The sequence below is a fragment of the Stylophora pistillata genome, chromosome 2 (assembly GCF_964205215.1).
Source record: "Stylophora pistillata chromosome 2, jaStyPist1.2, whole genome shotgun sequence".
Taxonomy (NCBI): Eukaryota; Metazoa; Cnidaria; class Anthozoa; order Scleractinia; family Pocilloporidae; genus Stylophora; species Stylophora pistillata.
The window spans coordinates 47,103,337-47,120,618 of record NC_142520.1 but is presented as its reverse complement, the minus strand read 5'-3'; the positions used below and the strand labels follow the sequence as shown (position 1 = coordinate 47,120,618).

At 35.9% G+C, this 17,282-nt stretch overlaps 1 protein-coding gene and 1 long non-coding RNA gene across 7 annotated transcripts; one reads left to right on the top strand and one right to left on the bottom strand.

Annotated features, from left to right (window-relative positions):
- Window positions 1–2,682: 2,682 nt before the first annotated feature.
- On the top strand, window positions 2,683–12,969 carry LOC148739929 (uncharacterized). Its single transcript, XM_088747905.1, has 18 exons — window positions 2,683–2,857; window positions 3,461–3,880; window positions 4,041–4,124; window positions 4,592–4,627; window positions 4,916–4,972; window positions 5,567–5,685; window positions 6,065–6,147; window positions 7,010–7,092; window positions 7,536–7,622; window positions 8,170–8,257; window positions 8,563–8,638; window positions 9,040–9,186; window positions 9,319–9,444; window positions 9,861–9,896; window positions 10,349–10,412; window positions 10,889–10,935; window positions 12,309–12,351; window positions 12,798–12,969. The coding sequence occupies exons 1-18, from the start codon at window positions 2,683–2,685 to the stop codon at window positions 12,827–12,829; spliced, it is 1,803 nt and encodes a 600-aa protein (XP_088604031.1). The 3' UTR covers window positions 12,830–12,969.
- Window positions 2,853–16,215, bottom strand: LOC148739928 (uncharacterized). Of its 6 annotated transcripts, XR_015996341.1 has the most exons (5): window positions 15,857–16,215; window positions 12,400–12,512; window positions 8,665–8,713; window positions 6,379–6,444; window positions 5,918–6,112 (listed from the first exon to the last, which is right to left on the bottom strand). It is a non-coding gene; the product is annotated as an uncharacterized LOC148739928 (long non-coding RNA). The 6 variants fall into 6 exon arrangements; XR_015996342.1 differs by lacking the exons at window positions 5,918–6,112; window positions 6,379–6,444; window positions 8,665–8,713; window positions 12,400–12,512 and adding exons at window positions 2,853–3,159; window positions 3,754–3,868 and having other exon boundaries at window positions 15,857–15,993; XR_015996343.1 differs by lacking the exons at window positions 5,918–6,112; window positions 6,379–6,444; window positions 12,400–12,512 and adding an exon at window positions 3,778–3,868 and having other exon boundaries at window positions 15,857–15,993.
- Between the last annotated feature and the right edge of the window lie 1,067 nt (window positions 16,216–17,282).

The window sequence follows — 17,282 nt, the reverse complement described above, 5'->3', positions numbered from 1 at the left end:
TAGCTTTTATTTTGGAAGACAGTATTTTTCAATAAACGAATCTTTGTTTTAGCATCATTTCTTTTTTTGGGGCTTGAGTCCTAAGGCTCTTCCAGAACCCTTTATCAATTCGCACTTTGGCGGCATACTTTCAATTCTGTTTGCCGCTAAAGTGCCTTTTGTAATATTTATCTTTTCATTGTTAATTAATTAAAAGCTTTGTTGTTATTACTTTGTGTGTTTGGAGACTTATGTTAATAAAGACATGTCTGTTTCAATTCATTTTTTTAGCATCTTGTCACTACAGTGCCATTTTAGTCTCCCATTTCCCTCTTCAGTTTGAGGACTCCGTTTCTTTAGGAAAACTGAAGACTGACCTTATATTATCAGCATCTTTTTTTTGCTCGAGTCTCTAAGCACTAGCAGAATCCTTTCTTTTTGATTTAAAAGCTTGCCGCTAAAGCGCCTATTGTAATTGTTATCTTTTCAAAGCAGCATATTTTAATTAAAAGCTTTATTATTACTTGTTGTGTTTGCAGATCTACGATTATAAAGACAATTCTTTTTCAATTCATTGTTTTAGTATTGTGTCCCCAGTGCCTTTTTAACTTAAACAATCGTTTTCAAAATTAGGTTTTCTCTGGCAGGGGTACACACCCAAGAAGCAGAATCCGCGCGGGCCAATTTGAAGGCTCCAATTAAGGCACGGCGTGGCATAGCACGTGATGACCTTCAGTCGTACCTTGATGATAGGATGTGGAGGCAATGGCGAGGTCTAGATAATGTGATTGGTAATTTTTTGCCTGTTTTAGCCTCGCAATATAGTAACTAAGTAATTTAGGTTAATTTAGTTTTTGAGGCCAGGAACAAGGCGATAAAGAGTACAGTGGAATTCCGATTTCTTAAACTTCTAATAAACATAAGAGCAAGTTAAATCAATCAAAGTCATCAAAGGCTGCGAAAAACTCGGACAAAGAATTCAGTGCAGTTCGTCTTGGGGTAAAGAAACCACTTTCGGTAAAGTTATCGGGAGGCTCGAGAATTTGAAGGATCGGGGAATATACAAATGCCTCAGAAACTACTTTCAGAAAATTATACTACCTAATAAATTATAATCACCAAACTCAAACTCCTTGAAATTTGTTGTGATAGCAGGCTAGCTCCTGAATCGCGAGTGTGTGATTAATTTTTTAATTTTCATTTTTTTTTGTAACGCCTGTCTCATTGACTCCCTTCCGACAATGAAGTTGATTGGTATCAGCTTTCTTAATCATTTTATTGAGCGATGGCTGGTTGATTTTTCCACCTCCCACCTTCTTCCTTTTCCAAACCACTGCCAGCGGTTTTTTCTTCTTTTGCGTAATCGAAAAGTAAGGAATAAAGAGCTGTGCGAATAGACTTAAACCCCTAACTAACGCCACTTCTTGAGTGGTTCGGGAACGCTCAAAACCTTTACTTTACACAAAAGTGATGTGTGATAGCGGAAATAGTCTTTTGGTATATTACTCCACTGGGCCCCCCCAACAATGAAGTTGATTGGTTTCGGTTTTCTTATTCACGTGCCGAACTCGTGCTTTTAAGGCAGAACAAAAAAGGGCCTGTTCGTTTGGATTTCATCAATAAATCACTTGACTGAATTGACCAAGGATATTCGAACATGGGAGATTCAGGCGATTCCAGCTCTGGAAGCGATTGCGGGTCACCTCAGCCGATAGGAAAGTCAACGAGTAAAGTGTTCGTATGGCTGAAGGGAAAGGCGAAGTGTACACCGCGTGGAAATCCGTGGGTACTGCTGAATTGCGAGGGTAGAGTGAAAGACATTAAAATTGGAGGCAACTATTCGAGTGCAAAGATAAAAGAGCTGGTCAAGGAAAATTTTGCTGGACTTGCGGCTGTTGACTTCGATAGGTAGGTTAAGTACCAAAGCACTTTATCCCGCATGCAGGTTGTTTGCATTGAATACTGAATGTAAACTCAGAAGTGTGTGGTCACGTAAAACCCAGGTAGAGCAAAACAATTCAAATTTTAGCCACGCGACAAAGGATTCAAAATTTACCACTTATCCTTTAGCTATTTGCTTCGGATCATTCATTAAAACCAAAGTATGAGCAGTGAACTTGCTACGAATGTAAGGCCTGCAATGGAGTTAAATGTGCACGTAATATATAAAAACAGCACCTTTTATAACACGTGTAAGGTTGGGCCGAAATTTAGCCTGATCCACCCCATTTAGAGTCATTTCACGCAACGTCATCAAAATTAAAAAAGAAAGGAATTATCAGTCGTTACTCGAAGACTTACATTTAAACGGATTTTCACTTTGATCAGAATACTTATCGCTCTAAACTACGCACAGATCTGAATCTTACCGAGACTGTTTCGATATTTAACTTTTTTTATCTCTTCTATTCTTGACTTTACCTGTGCAATGGTTACACAGTGAAAACAGGCAATTGGTAAAATTATTTAATTAAGGAAAGCAGGAATCTCAACTAGAATTTCCAGATTGACAGGAGGCTAATCATTGAGGCAGGGGGAGTGGGTAGAGCAGTAGAGGGGAATATGGACTGGAATATTACATGCCAAACAAGTCTAGAAACTTATCATTGATCCTCTCTATTTAGATTTGCCCCATACTTTATTTACTATTTAGTGAATTCAAATGTTATTTCATATAGCCACTGTAAACTGTACGTAGTGTCGATGTTGAACTTTCCTTTCCATAGAATTCGTCTATACAAGTCTACGAGCCGTGGGAGCAAAATGGAAAAAGTTTACAGAGGCATACCAGACGCCAAGGAAATATTTAGAATTTATGGCAAGGGGAGTTCCAATTCCAGGCGCATATACATGGTTTTGCAACACCCGAGAAATGGAGGTTAGTGTAAACTTTAATAATCAATCAAGGGTTTGTGTCATTGCAGTCAGCACCAAAAGATCGCATTGAGTGCATACACATCTGTGTCATGTGACCCATAAGTAAAGATAGTAAAAGCCAATTTTGGCAAAGCCACAAGATAACTGTGCTGTAAAGGCTGGTCTTTAGCAAATTTGCATGTTGACATGAATATAACTGTAGTGGAGTAAAATATATGGCTGCAGTACCCACAAATGCCTGTTAGAATTGCAATAACAGCGTTCTGGAAATAACAGCCTCCTTGAAGTGGAAATACATTTTCGCTGCAATTAAAAAGAAAATCACCAGTGGTCTTTGAAAGACAAAAGCAACAACATAACCCAATTAATCTGCTGAGAAATAAAAACTTTGATATTTAAATTCTGACTTTTCAATATTTACCCTTTTAATGTTCATTACCATTGATTGGCCGACTGACAATAAGGATCTTTGCCTCTTAAAAATTTTCAATATTTGTTTGTCATAGATTTATCAATAAAAAACTAGTAATTCTCGCATCTTTCCACTATTTTAATGGTAATTCAAATGGCTGATTTAAAGTCTTTGTTTTATTTCTCATCTCAGGATCTAACCCTAACCCTGAGTCCATACCAACACCAGGAGTTACCAATCCCAACCATCCTTCCCTTCCCTCTGTTCAGCCCAATTCCAACCCACCCTCCACAAACCAATCCCATCCCTCCCATCACCCTGAGCAGCCCAATTCAGACCCACCATCCACCAACCAATTCCAGCCCTCCATTTTCCTAGCTCAGCCTAATTCTAACCCACCCTCCACAAACCAATCCCAAACCTCCCTTTCCTCTGCTCTGCTCAATTCCAACCCTTCCTCGCTTTCTCAACAATCAACCACTCACCCAAATCCCAGCTCATCTCAAACAAGTGTGACAAACTCAGTCATCCAGCCAGGGACTTCCAGTGATGAAGCAAGGGTGGCAAGTGGTGTTGTTAATCAAGTGGACTTGACATTGCCTACAAGTGAATGCAAGTGTTTGATTGATTTGCACACTAGTTATAAACTTAGTTACTGTTTTTTATTCAATCTTCCATTTGCATCTTGACTGGAAGCAGGTGACCCATCTGCCTGTATATGATTATGATGTGACACAATTCAAAACTGTGTTGTGTTTTTTTTTTTGAACAGATGGTGTTTCTGCTTTTGATGACATGGCTACCAGTGACCTCGACAGGAGCTATTTAGCTAGTAACCCAGTAAATGTTAACTCAGGTAATACCATGGTGAATGATTAAAGAGCATCAAAATGCTGGTTTTTTTATTTTTCCTCTATGACCCCTCCCCCCCCCCCCAAAAAAAAAAATCATGATCTTTGGCTATTGCAGACCAAAAACCCAATCCTGATTGGAATATCTAATAGTTATCTCGGGGTGGGTAAGGATATTTTCCGAAAAAAGCATGCACATTACACTAGAAAACAAGTTTAAAACTGCAGATAGTTTACATAGATGATTTCAAATTGTATCATGTAATACCATTTATAAGGCAAATTTACAGAGCACTATTAAAAGCCAGTGTTTTAAGTCTTAACACTGAGAAAGTGCCCTAACAAAGTAAGCCAAGTCAGATTTACACATTAGGTATGATGTAAATCAACAATATTTATGTGAGACTGATCAAGAAATTAAATCAAAAAGGAGGAAATTTTTACACCATATATTTTTCTACATTTATTATAGCATGTCATTTAACTGGCACAGAACAGTGGGAAACAGGTATGTTTCTATAAAATGGATTAAAAAACAGATACACTTAAAAAAGCCAAAGTGGGATTAGCTTGAACATAATTTTATTTACTCAGTAATTTAATTGAAAAATAAGAGAGATGAACAATTGGGTCTCCTGTTGATGAAGAATAGGATAATCTTCAGTATTATAGTAGAGTAGAGTACAGTGTGATATAGACAGATAGACTGACTGACTCGTGCAGTTTTGTAGCATGAAGTAATGCACAATAAGTAATGTTCTTGAAATTCATTCAATTTTGTGCCATTACATTTAAGCTGGGGTTGTAGAAGAGGATATGAGTTCCTTAGGAGTTCTGGATCTGAATACTCGAGGTATGTTGGAAATATTGTCAATAATTCAATAATATTTTCAATAATTTATGAGTTCCTTAGGAGTTCTGGATCTGAATAATCAAGGTATGTTGGAATTATTGTCAATAATTTAATGCAATTACATGCAGGGCTCTCCCTGGATGATGACATTAGATAAATTTCCACCAGATACAAAACAATATTCATGCCAAAAGTAGCATTTGAACCTAAAATAGAAAGCTTAACCTTGCTTATACCTTATGTACCGGTAGTTGTCTGATTCATATTTCAAACTACAGCAAGAGTTGGGGAATGGAAACAAAACAAAAAAAAAACAACAACCCTTAGAAGATTTTGGCACAGGTCCTTAATGGTGACAGTTCAATTGAACACCGTTACTATTTGTAAATAATAATATTGCATAAAACAAATAACAAAAGTGCTAGAAATCTGGAATTGGAGTCTAAAATATACTTGTTATTTCAAGAAGGAAAATGGAAGAAGAGTTTGGAAAAAACCCAACCCTTAGAAGATTTTGACACAGATGTCCTTAAAGGATGACAGTTTGATTGAATACCACTACTATTTGTAGACCACAATATAATAATTTTGTAGTGCAATGGAGTGTGGACAGAGCATGGGATGTGCTTTACTGTGAACAAGTGCTGATGGAGGTGGCATCAGCCCATGAAGATATTCTCCTACCAATCTTTTTGAACTTAACATATGAGGAGGTTTGTGTTAAATAGCAATGTTATGTTTGCCCGGATGGCTTGCAATTTTCAAGGAAACTGTTGTAAATAAATACAGTTAGCATGCCTAGGTGTCAATGTGTTGAGTTAATGAGAAGTAAAATATATTAGCAGTCACATTTGAAATAAAAATACCCTGTAAACTTTTGTGAAGCCACATTTGTCATATGTCAATTTCACTTGCTGAGGAACAGACCCATTTGGTAAAGTATACTACAGTTACTGTCTGTCAACTTTAATTTCTCTAGGTGACATATAGTCCTAATGCATGCATTGCAACAATGCACTGTGTTGCATCATAACACCAAAAGAAATAACATTAAATCTAACTCTACTTTAATTTATAAATTTGTGTATCTAGATGTGTCACCAGGCCAGGTCTGACCAGAGAAGCATGGTTACAGTGATCCTACAAGAAGGTGACAACATACCTGATGTGATAAGGTGACTATCAATAGTTAATAAAAGGTTATTTTTATCTCTAAAAGCAGGCTGCACTCTGCAGAAACAGCTTCCGATTACACTAAGTCACAGTGGCAAAATATATAGGTTAATATCATAGTTCATAATAGTTAATTTTTCTTATTGAGAGACATATGCATGAACCGTGCCTTTAAACTTTTCTGTGTATATAACTTAAAAACACATGGAGACATCAAAAGTGACCATGCTTACCTGGTGCAATGTGTACCCACATGACAATTTTTTTGTACATAGCAGGTTACTCCAACTGACTGGTTTCTGTGTTTTCAAACATAAATTACATTATAAGATGCAATGAATATATAAAGTTCATATATTTTTGAACTGCGGTATTAGATACGTGTGATGTGCGATCCTCGCAGTAGATAGCGCTACTGCGAGGATCGCACATCACACGTATCTAATACCGCAGTTCAAAAATATATGAACTTTATATATTCATTGCATCTCATCACTTTCACGGGTTTATTACGAATCAACTTAACAGCCTGCTCCCAGTTGGCTTGTTAGCTCAATTGGTAGAGCGCTGCACTAGTATCGCAGAGGTCAGTGGTTCGAGTCCCGTACAGGCCTGATTTTTTTCAGGTCTGATTTTCGCTATTGCATAAATAGCGCTATCTACTGCGAGGATCGCACATCACACGTAAATTACATTATAATTTGAAATACAAACATCACGCTTACACATCACTCACAAACATCACAAAGGGTATTCAAGATTTTTAATATCCACTGTATGATGCATGCATGCTATATTTCACATTAAGTAGTAAATAATTTTAATTAGTAATCAAATATGTTTATCTCTCTCTTAAATCATCAGGATTCTGAATATTCTACATGGAGTCAATCATGGAAACTTATACTTTTGGATAACTAAAGAAAAATCCAGATCTGGGAGAGAAGGTATTGAATTACTATCCGTGTTTTGGATGTTTACTAAGATACGAGACAAAAAGGTCAAAGTTAAAAAAGTTTCCTAAGTCTTAATGGCTAAACATCAAGATTGTAATGTAATTCTCACACTTTACTAATATTTAAAAATGGATACATCTGAAGTACTGATATTGTGTACTGTAAAGAGTGTGTGCATAGATATGTTTCTTCATTATTAAGGGATGTTGACATCTCCTGTTCCCTTCCAGGATGTACTTATAATAGGGTGTTTTACTTTCTGTAGTACTGAGCATATCAAAATATCCTGTTATCTTCTAGTCTATGTTGTGTTTCCTTATGCTATATTTAGTGCCCCATAACAACCTCTACGCACCAATAATAGATGCAATAATGCCCATAATTGTCAATGTTCTCAAACTCTTCTTACCATTTTATGTTATTTTTTATGACAGTGAAAAGAGAATTTGGAAGTGCTGGGTCCGATTTACTCATAATGGCACCCACAACTTCTCAGCCTATCCTCATAGAGCGTTTTTGTGGTGAGCATTTTAAGAATGTAAATAGCCTCAAAATACAATTTGTTGAAAAGGTTGGTAAATGTTAATGAAAGGAATTTTATATTGATAATAGTAATAAGCTTTTCTTGGCAAATAACGTTCAGTTTGGAATGTTTGAAAAGGATCCCATGCCTGCAAGTCAGTCTGTACTCATTCAATTTTAATGTCATCACTATGTGTAGGCACAAGTCAAAACAGACAATAAACATAAGGAAGTTTGAGGAAAAACTCCCATTGCTTTAAAAGCGCTTCCCTTACCTTAAGTCTTATATTAATTTAAAGATAATGTACTCTTTAATTTTAAGGTTGACTTGCAGTCATGTACAATATCCCAAGCCATCATCAGGCACCAGTATACTACCTACATACCAGTTTGACCTTGCATAAATGTTGCCACTTTTTGGTAAATTGTTTTAATATGTCTTTTTGGCCCCTTTTTAAAAATTGAACATCATAGGTTAATATTGATCTGATTTGACTTAAAGATGGCTGGAAACAAAATTGTTGTATTTTGGATTCTTATAACAAGGAGACAACCTAAAATTGGCAACAAAGGAAGATGTGGTGGATGAAGTAAAAAGGGCAGCAGATGCTGTGGATGCATTCACAAGGGAATGGTAAGAGATCTTTAATATTCGATGAGATAAAGGTAGAAACAATTATTTCCAGCTTGTTACCCATTGACAACCTTATGATCTTACAGAAAATTTTCATAAACTCATATAGCTCAAGTCTGATGTGTTATTCATACATCAGATACTAAGCTGTTTCAAACAATGTCTTGTTCGCAATTAACAAACATTAAAAAACCCTAGGTGTATGCAAATTATGTGGTTAATATGTTTTGATTATCCAGACAGATGCAGCAAATCAAAGTGAACACTGGTGAGATTCACCATAAGTTATTCATTGTTTCCAATAGGGAGAGGTTAGAGCAGGATCGTTCACCTAAGAAGGAGCAGGAGAGTGCATTGCAAAAGGCAATAGAGGATGACAAGGTAAATAGCTTTTCCCAAATACTTACATAGCACAAATAATGCCAATATCAATTATGTCAATCGTGGCATGATTACCTGTTGGAAATAAACAAAAATAAAGAACACATTAGGAGAAAGTCAGGCAATGAAATGAGGATTATTTTTAGAAGGCTTCCTTTAAGACTTCAGGAGCCAAAACAAGCACCAGCCATCAAAGTATGGCCCAAGTTTCAGAGACATATCCCCAAACAGGAAAGGAAATGAGTGAAATGAAGTGATTCAACATAAATAATACTTGTTACCAAAAAAAACTGCTATAATTACCACTTTCTCTTTTAAGACTTAGCAGCAGAAATTTCAAGATCTTTTTTCTACATTATCAATGAAATATTACTGAGGTTGTCATGTATTTATTCTGTAAGATTAAAGAATCAAGCAAGATAAGGAAAGCCCGACAAGCCAGAGTTACAGATGTCAGTCGGGAAGAAAAAAAAGAGAAAGTGAAAATCATCCTCCGCCACTCAAACGGCAAGGAAGAGCGCCAGTTCATCAAAGGTGCCTTCTTCCAGGTACATATAAACAATGATACAAATTATTAAACTGTAAATAGCACTTTGGTAAAATTATGTAGACATACAGTGATTGGCAGATAGCTTTTTATAAAAAGAAATCTAACCTTTTTTCCTGTTTAAATGATATAGGAAGTATATGACTGGGCAGGCTCCAACAATGCTCTCCCATTACACTTCTCTATCCAAAGAGGTAGGGAAGTGGTAAAACATGGAGACCTCTTGGAGAGACCAGAGGTGCTTCATATTCATGAGAGAGTAAGTAAATAATAATATTGCATAAAACAAATAACAACTACAGTACTAGAAATCTGGAGTTGGAGTCTAAAATATACTTGTGTTATTTCAAGAAGGCAAATGGAATGCCTTTGGTGAATTCAAATTTGTTCAAAATACCCTTTTAATCCTGATTTTTAGAGGTGGTGGAAAAAATATGGCAAATGATATGCTATCTCCTGGTATTTCTTAGCACACAAAATTAATCATTATGAGATACATAATACAAGTATGAATTTTGAGGGGATTTTTGCTTGCATATTCACCAATGTGCCTGCATGAGGTTTGAAAGTCACAGTTGTAAAGTGTTCAAACAGCTACCCTGGTAAATACTGTGGAATTTATGTATTAAACCTTATCTTTGATTCTGTTAACTTGTTTTTTTTTTTTTAATCCAGGATGAGGCAGAGATTAAATCCCTTCTGGGATCAGAGGTTAGAAAAAAGTGAATACACATAGTAACAACTTATCTTTGAATGTATGATACAACACCACATATTAAGTAAAGTGTATGCTCGGACTGGTCAATTTGCTGCAAATTATCTGCCTATGAGTGTGTGACATGAAGCAAAATGGCACAAGTGATCAAAACAGAAAAAAAGAATGTGTATTATTGAAGAAGTAAACTGGAAAACTCTTATCACCATAGCCAGTCTTTAGTATAAACCGTTTCTTTCTCCACACAGCCTAATTTTTCAGTTTGATTATTATTAAAAGACAAAATCATCTTTTTTGACTATTCATTTTGTATACCCAGGTTGAAAGTTTGGGTTATGACCTGAGTTTTATTCATAGAGTTAAGCATAAATTTTGAAATTGTTAATGGTAAGGAAATAAGAAATGTTAATTCTGGGTCACATGATGGCTTTCCTCATTTTGCCTGCAGGTGACATTCCAAGGAAATATTCCCGATTTGCAGTTGGAGGGTGACCCTTCATCCACAATACTAGGTGAGGAATACAAATATTATGTATTAAACTAGTAATTACCAAAAAATGAAAAAAACAATGTAAAGAATAAAAATGAAGTACCTTCAAATGATACTGAACATGCATGAAAAGCAGACCCAGTCTTAGCAAAGGTAATGCAACCCAACAAGAAAATTACAGGTAATCTGCCTTGCTCAGTGATAATAAGCAGAAAATAAGGACAAACATTAGGACTACATGATGTTCCTAAAAACAGAGATAACATCTTTCTTTAAAAAATTTCAGAAGAAATTGCCTTAATGCCAAAAATCAACACTGGTCATATGTTAAGTTATGTGTTGAGGGCTTATTAATTTCATATTTGTTACCTGATAAACAATGAGAGTCGCCATACAATTCTGTAATTTACTGGATAAATCATCATCACCTGTATTGCTTGAGCAATTATAGTAAAATATAGGTATATTAAATTGTGTATTTTTACATACTGAGACTAGTTCTCCTCCTGACAGATGAAGATTCGAACACAAGAAAAACAAATGAGGTAAGGGAAGTAGTGCACATTAAAATGTCACGTAAAATTATTGGTAGTATGCTACATTATGAAAACCCTACCATAACATATTGCATTGCATGTTCCATAGATCATTGACCAAAAAAAGTTGACTTAAACTTAAAAAACTCGCATGTCCCTTGGGACGAGGTTCTTTGTGGACCGTGACACTTAGGCAGACTGACGGGTCCCTTGGGACAAGGTTCTTCGTGAGCCGCGACACTTGGGGCAGACTGAAAGGTCCCTTGGGACGAGGTTCTTCGTGAGCCGCGACACTTGGGGCAGACTGACAGGTCTCTTGGGACGAGGTTCTTCGTGAGCCGCGACACTTGGGGCAGACTGAAAGGTCCCTTGGGACGAGGTTCTTCGTGAGCCGCGACACTTGGGGCAGACTGACGGGTCCCTTGGGACGAGGTTCTTCGTGAGCCGCGACACTTGGGGCAGACTGAAAGGTCCCTTGGGACGAGGTTCTTCGTGAGCCGCGACACTTGGGGCAGACTGACGGGTCCCTTGGGACGAGGTTCTTCGTGAGCCGCGACACTTGGGGCAGACTGAAAGGTCCCTTGGGACGAGGTTCTTCGTGAGCCGCGACACTTGGGGCAGACTGACTGGTCCCTTGGGACGAGGTTCTCCGTGAGCCGCGACACTTGGGGCAGACTGAAAAGTTCCCTTGGGACGAGGTTCTTCGTGAGCCGCGACACTTGGGGCAGACTTAAAGGTCCCTTGGGACGAGGTTCTTCGTGAGCCGCAACACTTGGGGCAGACTGACGGGTCCCTTGGGACAAGGTTCTTTGCGAGAAGCATTATTTTGTGCAGACTTACTTAATGATCTTCATGTGATCTAGTTCTCATTTTAACCAAAATAATTTAAGATATGTCAATATACATACAACTGAACAAAATGAACTGTCATGGCTTCCTCCTGCATAACACTAACATCAACACCTGACCAAATAATATTAACAACAGCAAGGTGGAACAACTGACAGTATCTATTATCACTATAGTTTTAAATAAGGGTCATGCTATAATGTAAACAACTTATCAACCTAAATAACTAAGTAAATAGAGATCATGTTAGTAACATCATTTTCCAAGTGTGTTTAGTAAAGGTATTGAATGCCCTATTTTAATTTGCCATTGAAATATGAGGTCATGTAATTAGATTAGTTCATGTACATTTCATTAGTGACCATTTAATTTTATAATACTATATCTACGTTATAATAGTCATGGTTATAAAGGAAAGTAAGAGATTGAGGCAGTGGCATCTTGGTTTTTGCCATTGTCCCTTGTTGTTAAAAGTAAGTTACACGTGACTCTTGTGGATGGCATACTTCCCTTTACTTTTTATCTTGTTTCAGGAACCACTACCAGGTACATCTGGAATTATTTTTGCACAAGCAGGTGAGAAGCATATTATCTAATAAGTAAAATAACCAGTATTTTACCAACCAGTAAGGATACTGATTTTAATGTTGGTAAAAGTGGCCATCTCTGATGATAGTTGATCCACTGGCATCCTACTGCATTTTAGAGGATAACATGGCATAAGGATGTCATTAGAGCTACAAAAGAATTTAATCAGAAGGTTGAACAAAATGATTAGACTCTATTAGAAGATATTGAAAGAACATGGAAATGTATATTCTTGACCTGGAGACCATGGATTATGGAAATTTCCTACTGACCCTTTTAACTAAGGCCCCTACTTAACCTGGCAATCCATAAAGCATTTCCCTCCAAACTGGGACAATATAATTATCAGAGAAATATATGATTGTGAGTCAACAGCAAGAAAAAGAAAATTACTGGTCAGCCTACAATGTCTAAAATTATAACTTTTTCCCCAGAAGAAGGACAAGAAATAGAGGAAATGCAGTAAACACCTTCACAAATAGAGGAAAGTTGTGTAGACATCAACAAGGAGGAGAAGAAAGTAGAAGAGAAAAAGGAGCAAAAGAAAGAAGAGGAAGTGAGGGAGCACACAGAAGAAGAGAAAAAGAGGGAATATAAAGATGAAGAGGGGAACGAACATGTTAAACATGAAAGGAAAAGGAAAAAGAAGGACAGGAGAACAACCTCAAAAAGATAAAAGCCAATGGTGGAAAATCACCCAGAATGTTAAAAGTTTAAAAAGACTTTAAAAGGACCCTTGTCAGCCACACCTTTGTTTCTGTTAACCTGTGGATGTTTTCATATTTTATTTCATGTAGAGCAGATCCAAATATAAAAATGCACAATCAAACTGCTTAGGGTAATTTAAAAGACTTCCAGAAACACAACTTGGGACAATGCAATAAAATTTCACTTTCCCATACATTTCACATATTTTCATGGTCATCAAAAATGGTAGAGGCTGGCTAGAGTCCTTCAAAATTTGTTCAATAGAGGCTGCTATAAAGCAACAAGTTAAAAATGTTCTTTGTTTTGATGATAAACAACAAGTGTAGAGCCCAAAACTTCAGTTCCTAATGTAAATATGGTTGGTGTTATAAGGAACTAAAAGTGTTCAGTTTAGAATTTAGTCAAAGTGGGTCATATGTATTGCATGACATTTTATATTGGGTCATTTGAAAAACAAATGGTCTGGGTCAAACTATGATCTTCAAACTTCCAAGAACTGACATCATTCAAACCATCACCAGTATGTCAGAGTCTTTATGCTTTTCAAGGTTTTAGTTGTTTATTGTGGTAAACAATTCATGATAAAGTGGAATCCTTATTTTAAAAAATTACAGACCAATCTTGAATATACAATGTCAAAAAACAGCAAAATATATTTTTCATTTCATGCTTTCTGACCCCAAGTAACTGATTCAACTTCAAATCATGTTTTCAGGTTCAACTGCCATTCTCTTTTGCTTGAAAAACACTAAGCTTTTGTCCTTGTTTCATAACAAAACATAAACACAAGAACAAAGACAACAAATGAAGCATCAAACGATCAGTAAATCAACATATGCAAAATGTCTAAGTAGGCTCATACTAAAATTGTACTCATACCCACGTAATCTGAAATGCTAGTCATCTTAATATTGTGCCCTCATCTAAGGATAGTAAGCACATTTTTTTTTTTTTTTTTTTGGTTTTCTTCAATTATTGCCAGCTGCTTTGGAAGTACTTAATATATATGAGGTAACTTGCTTTTTGTTTGTTTCTTTGTTTTTTAGTTTGTTTTTACATCAGTAAGAGTCCACAACCATTTCATTTAGTGTCAGAATAGAATATTCCAAATAAATGAAACAAAAACATGAACTAGATCGAATACTGGAACTAGTTATGATTTGAATTTAATAGTTGATGTTGCACATGCAATATAGAAGACTTCTAAAAGAGTGCAAAAATTTAGGCTTCTATGAAACTATATACCTTAACCACAACCATGTTTACTTTACTGAAAGGTGTGAAATTAGCTTCCTTGGGTGAGAGCACAGTGATTTAATATCTAGAGTAGGGACCCCTTGGCTTAATTCTTGCCTTGCACTGAAGAGTAGGCAAAGTTAAAATTACATTATACAGTACATACATATATATGTATATATAAAACATTGTGGCAAGAAGTTAAAACTCGTTCATATTTTGAAGATGATCCATAAGCATGCAAACCAAAAAAATGTCCCTAGTTAGTCACACCTTTATTTTAATTTACCCGTGGATATTTTGATATTTTATTTCATGTAGAGCAGGTTCAACTTAAACAACAAACATGGCAGATTTGATGTTAAGTTTATTATTTACTATGGTAAAATCAACTTGTATTTATTAAATTAATAGGTATTAAAATATTCAATTCAGTTTCTAATATCAAAAATGTCTTGCTTTTTTTTTTTAGTCATGATCGCAGATAAGGATTAAGGTTTTTTTTTTCAGTCAATAAAGTGTGCTAGGTCAGGCTATATGAAAATTAAGGTCAGCTCAACAAGCACTTGATTATTTTGTTAAAAGTGAACTGTTGCAGTTGTGTCATAGCTTTTACAGTTGATTAGTTTGGTGGATCTATTACAAAGTTAATATTTAACATTTTAGGAATCTTATTTGTTCTGAACTATCAAATTAATTCATTAGAATTAATTTCTTTTAACTTAATTGTCAAGTCCATGTTAATCTTACTAGTCAACATTTAATTTGGTTATATCAACTAAGTTGAAATTATAAATTAGCCACTGTACTGTAGAGAGTCAAAAAGCTGAAGTTTCAAGTATTGGCCCTTAACTCTGACAAAGGGTTAATGCTCAAAACGTCAGCTTTTTGAATCTTCAGGGTGGCCAGTTTACAATTTCATCTTAATTAATCTACCCCCACTGACACAGCACCACAGTTTCTTTAAAAACCTCCAACATTCATTCATTTGTGAACATTTAGTCAATTTTGATTTAAAATAGATTCCTCTGCTATAAAAAATATCACAGTATGATTGTGTTTCACAAAATTATCTGAATAGAATGAGTGAAACACAAAATTGGATAACAAATTTAGCTTCAAAAAAATTATAGTATCCCACCACACTTTCACATGTTCCATGAAATGCTGCTGAGCTATTATGGTCTTGGAAAATGGACATAAGTATAGTTAACATTATTCTTCTTACCATTTGTTTGCAAGATGAGAAAATTTTGCTTTTGTTTTTTTCCATTCCCACTAATATGAATGTCAGCTGGTAGCTATGCATACGCGTGACTGTCTTGAATTCTGGTGCCGGAATGTTAGTTTTACTCATCTTCTACTCAGTCTTTTTTGTCCAAACCATTTTAACATTTCCTAAGAGTTATGTTCCTTTTTTGGCTAAAAATGACCAATTAAAATAGGAACGCGAAAATCTATCGAGCTTACGTAACCGAAAACTATGAAGCAGCAAGTAGGAACAAACACCCTCCGGTAAAACAATGTACCAGAAGAAACCAATGCTTACCTTAGGACCATTTCCTCCATCTCTTTAGCAGTGTAAAAATATTCTTTCTCCCTCTCGCGTTCTTTTTAAAATTTCAAAAAAGTCCTGAGTTTGCGACTACAAGTTTGCTAGAACATGACCACTCTCACTCGCCCCAGGCTCCCTCCAGTATTTAGCCTCGATTAGAAAATCGAGCCTCGATTGGAAAATCGAGGCACGATTGGAAAATCGAGGCTCGATTGGAAAATCGAGGCTCGATTGGAAAATCGAGGCTCGATTGGATAATCGAGGCTCGTATGTCGAAGCTTGGCAAAACGAGGAATCGTGGTCGTTTTTGATCAGGTGCTTTTGGGCTCGTTTCCCGGAAACCGTGAATGATCCACAAACTCCATATCGCTTATATCTAAACCTAATCGATGCTATCAAGACGCCTAAAACATTGTCATCGAATATGCTTAAAAAGGCGAAAGGAATGTACTTTTAAAATAATTCATTTGTAGAAAAAAAGATTACAAACCCATCAAAATAAATTTGGGCTTACGTTTGACAATGGAAGGGTCTCTTAAAATATTAGCTCAAATGACCTTACAAACTAAGAAACCGTTTTTTACTCCGAATCGGAGTAGACTTTTGTAAGTAAACATTCACTATCAATTACTTTGCAAGAAAGACAAAAAAGTCATTCTTACGCTACACAAGAAAATGATAATCAGTTTTATTTCGACACTACTTTCTAAATCTAATAATTTAATTCAAACTTGAACGAATTAAACCATTGAAAAAAAGAAAAAAAAACAAACAGAAAACAAAGTAAAAACAAAAACAAGGGGAAAAAATAAAAGGAAACGAAGTCTTATTCCTCAACCTAACTGTTTCATTGGTAACTAGTTTGAGTTAATTTCATTCTTTCATCGTTAAACAAGAACTCATTGTAAACAGCATTTTCGTTGCGTCGCCTGGTTTCTCCATGGCTTCGCCATGAATACGTTCAAAATGCATTAAAACTCTAACAAGGTGGTGTTTCCCATGAATGAGAAGAAATATTCAATAAACAGGGAAAAACTGCGACGATTTCCAAGCTATTCTTTGTAGAATTGTGAAGAAAAGTGACAGTGACACAAATCTCAGAAACAAATTATTTAGGTAGCTGCAATATTTGAAAGAGGAATCAATAGACACGATATTTTACTGGAATGGAATAATGATGAAGTTTAATCGCCCATGTAGATTCATTTTAGTATCATCTTAGTTGTTGTATTTATAGTTATCCTCTGTTTGTGCTTATTGTATAACTCTCAAAGAAGAGAATTTCGCTTTCCTTGAAACCAAAAAAGTTTTGTTGGCGATCTTTAAAGAGCCAAGTTTAGGATATTCGAGAAAAAAATTTAACGTTGAAATCTCATTGCAACAACCGCTAAGTCGCTTCTGAAACACAACTAAACGGGAC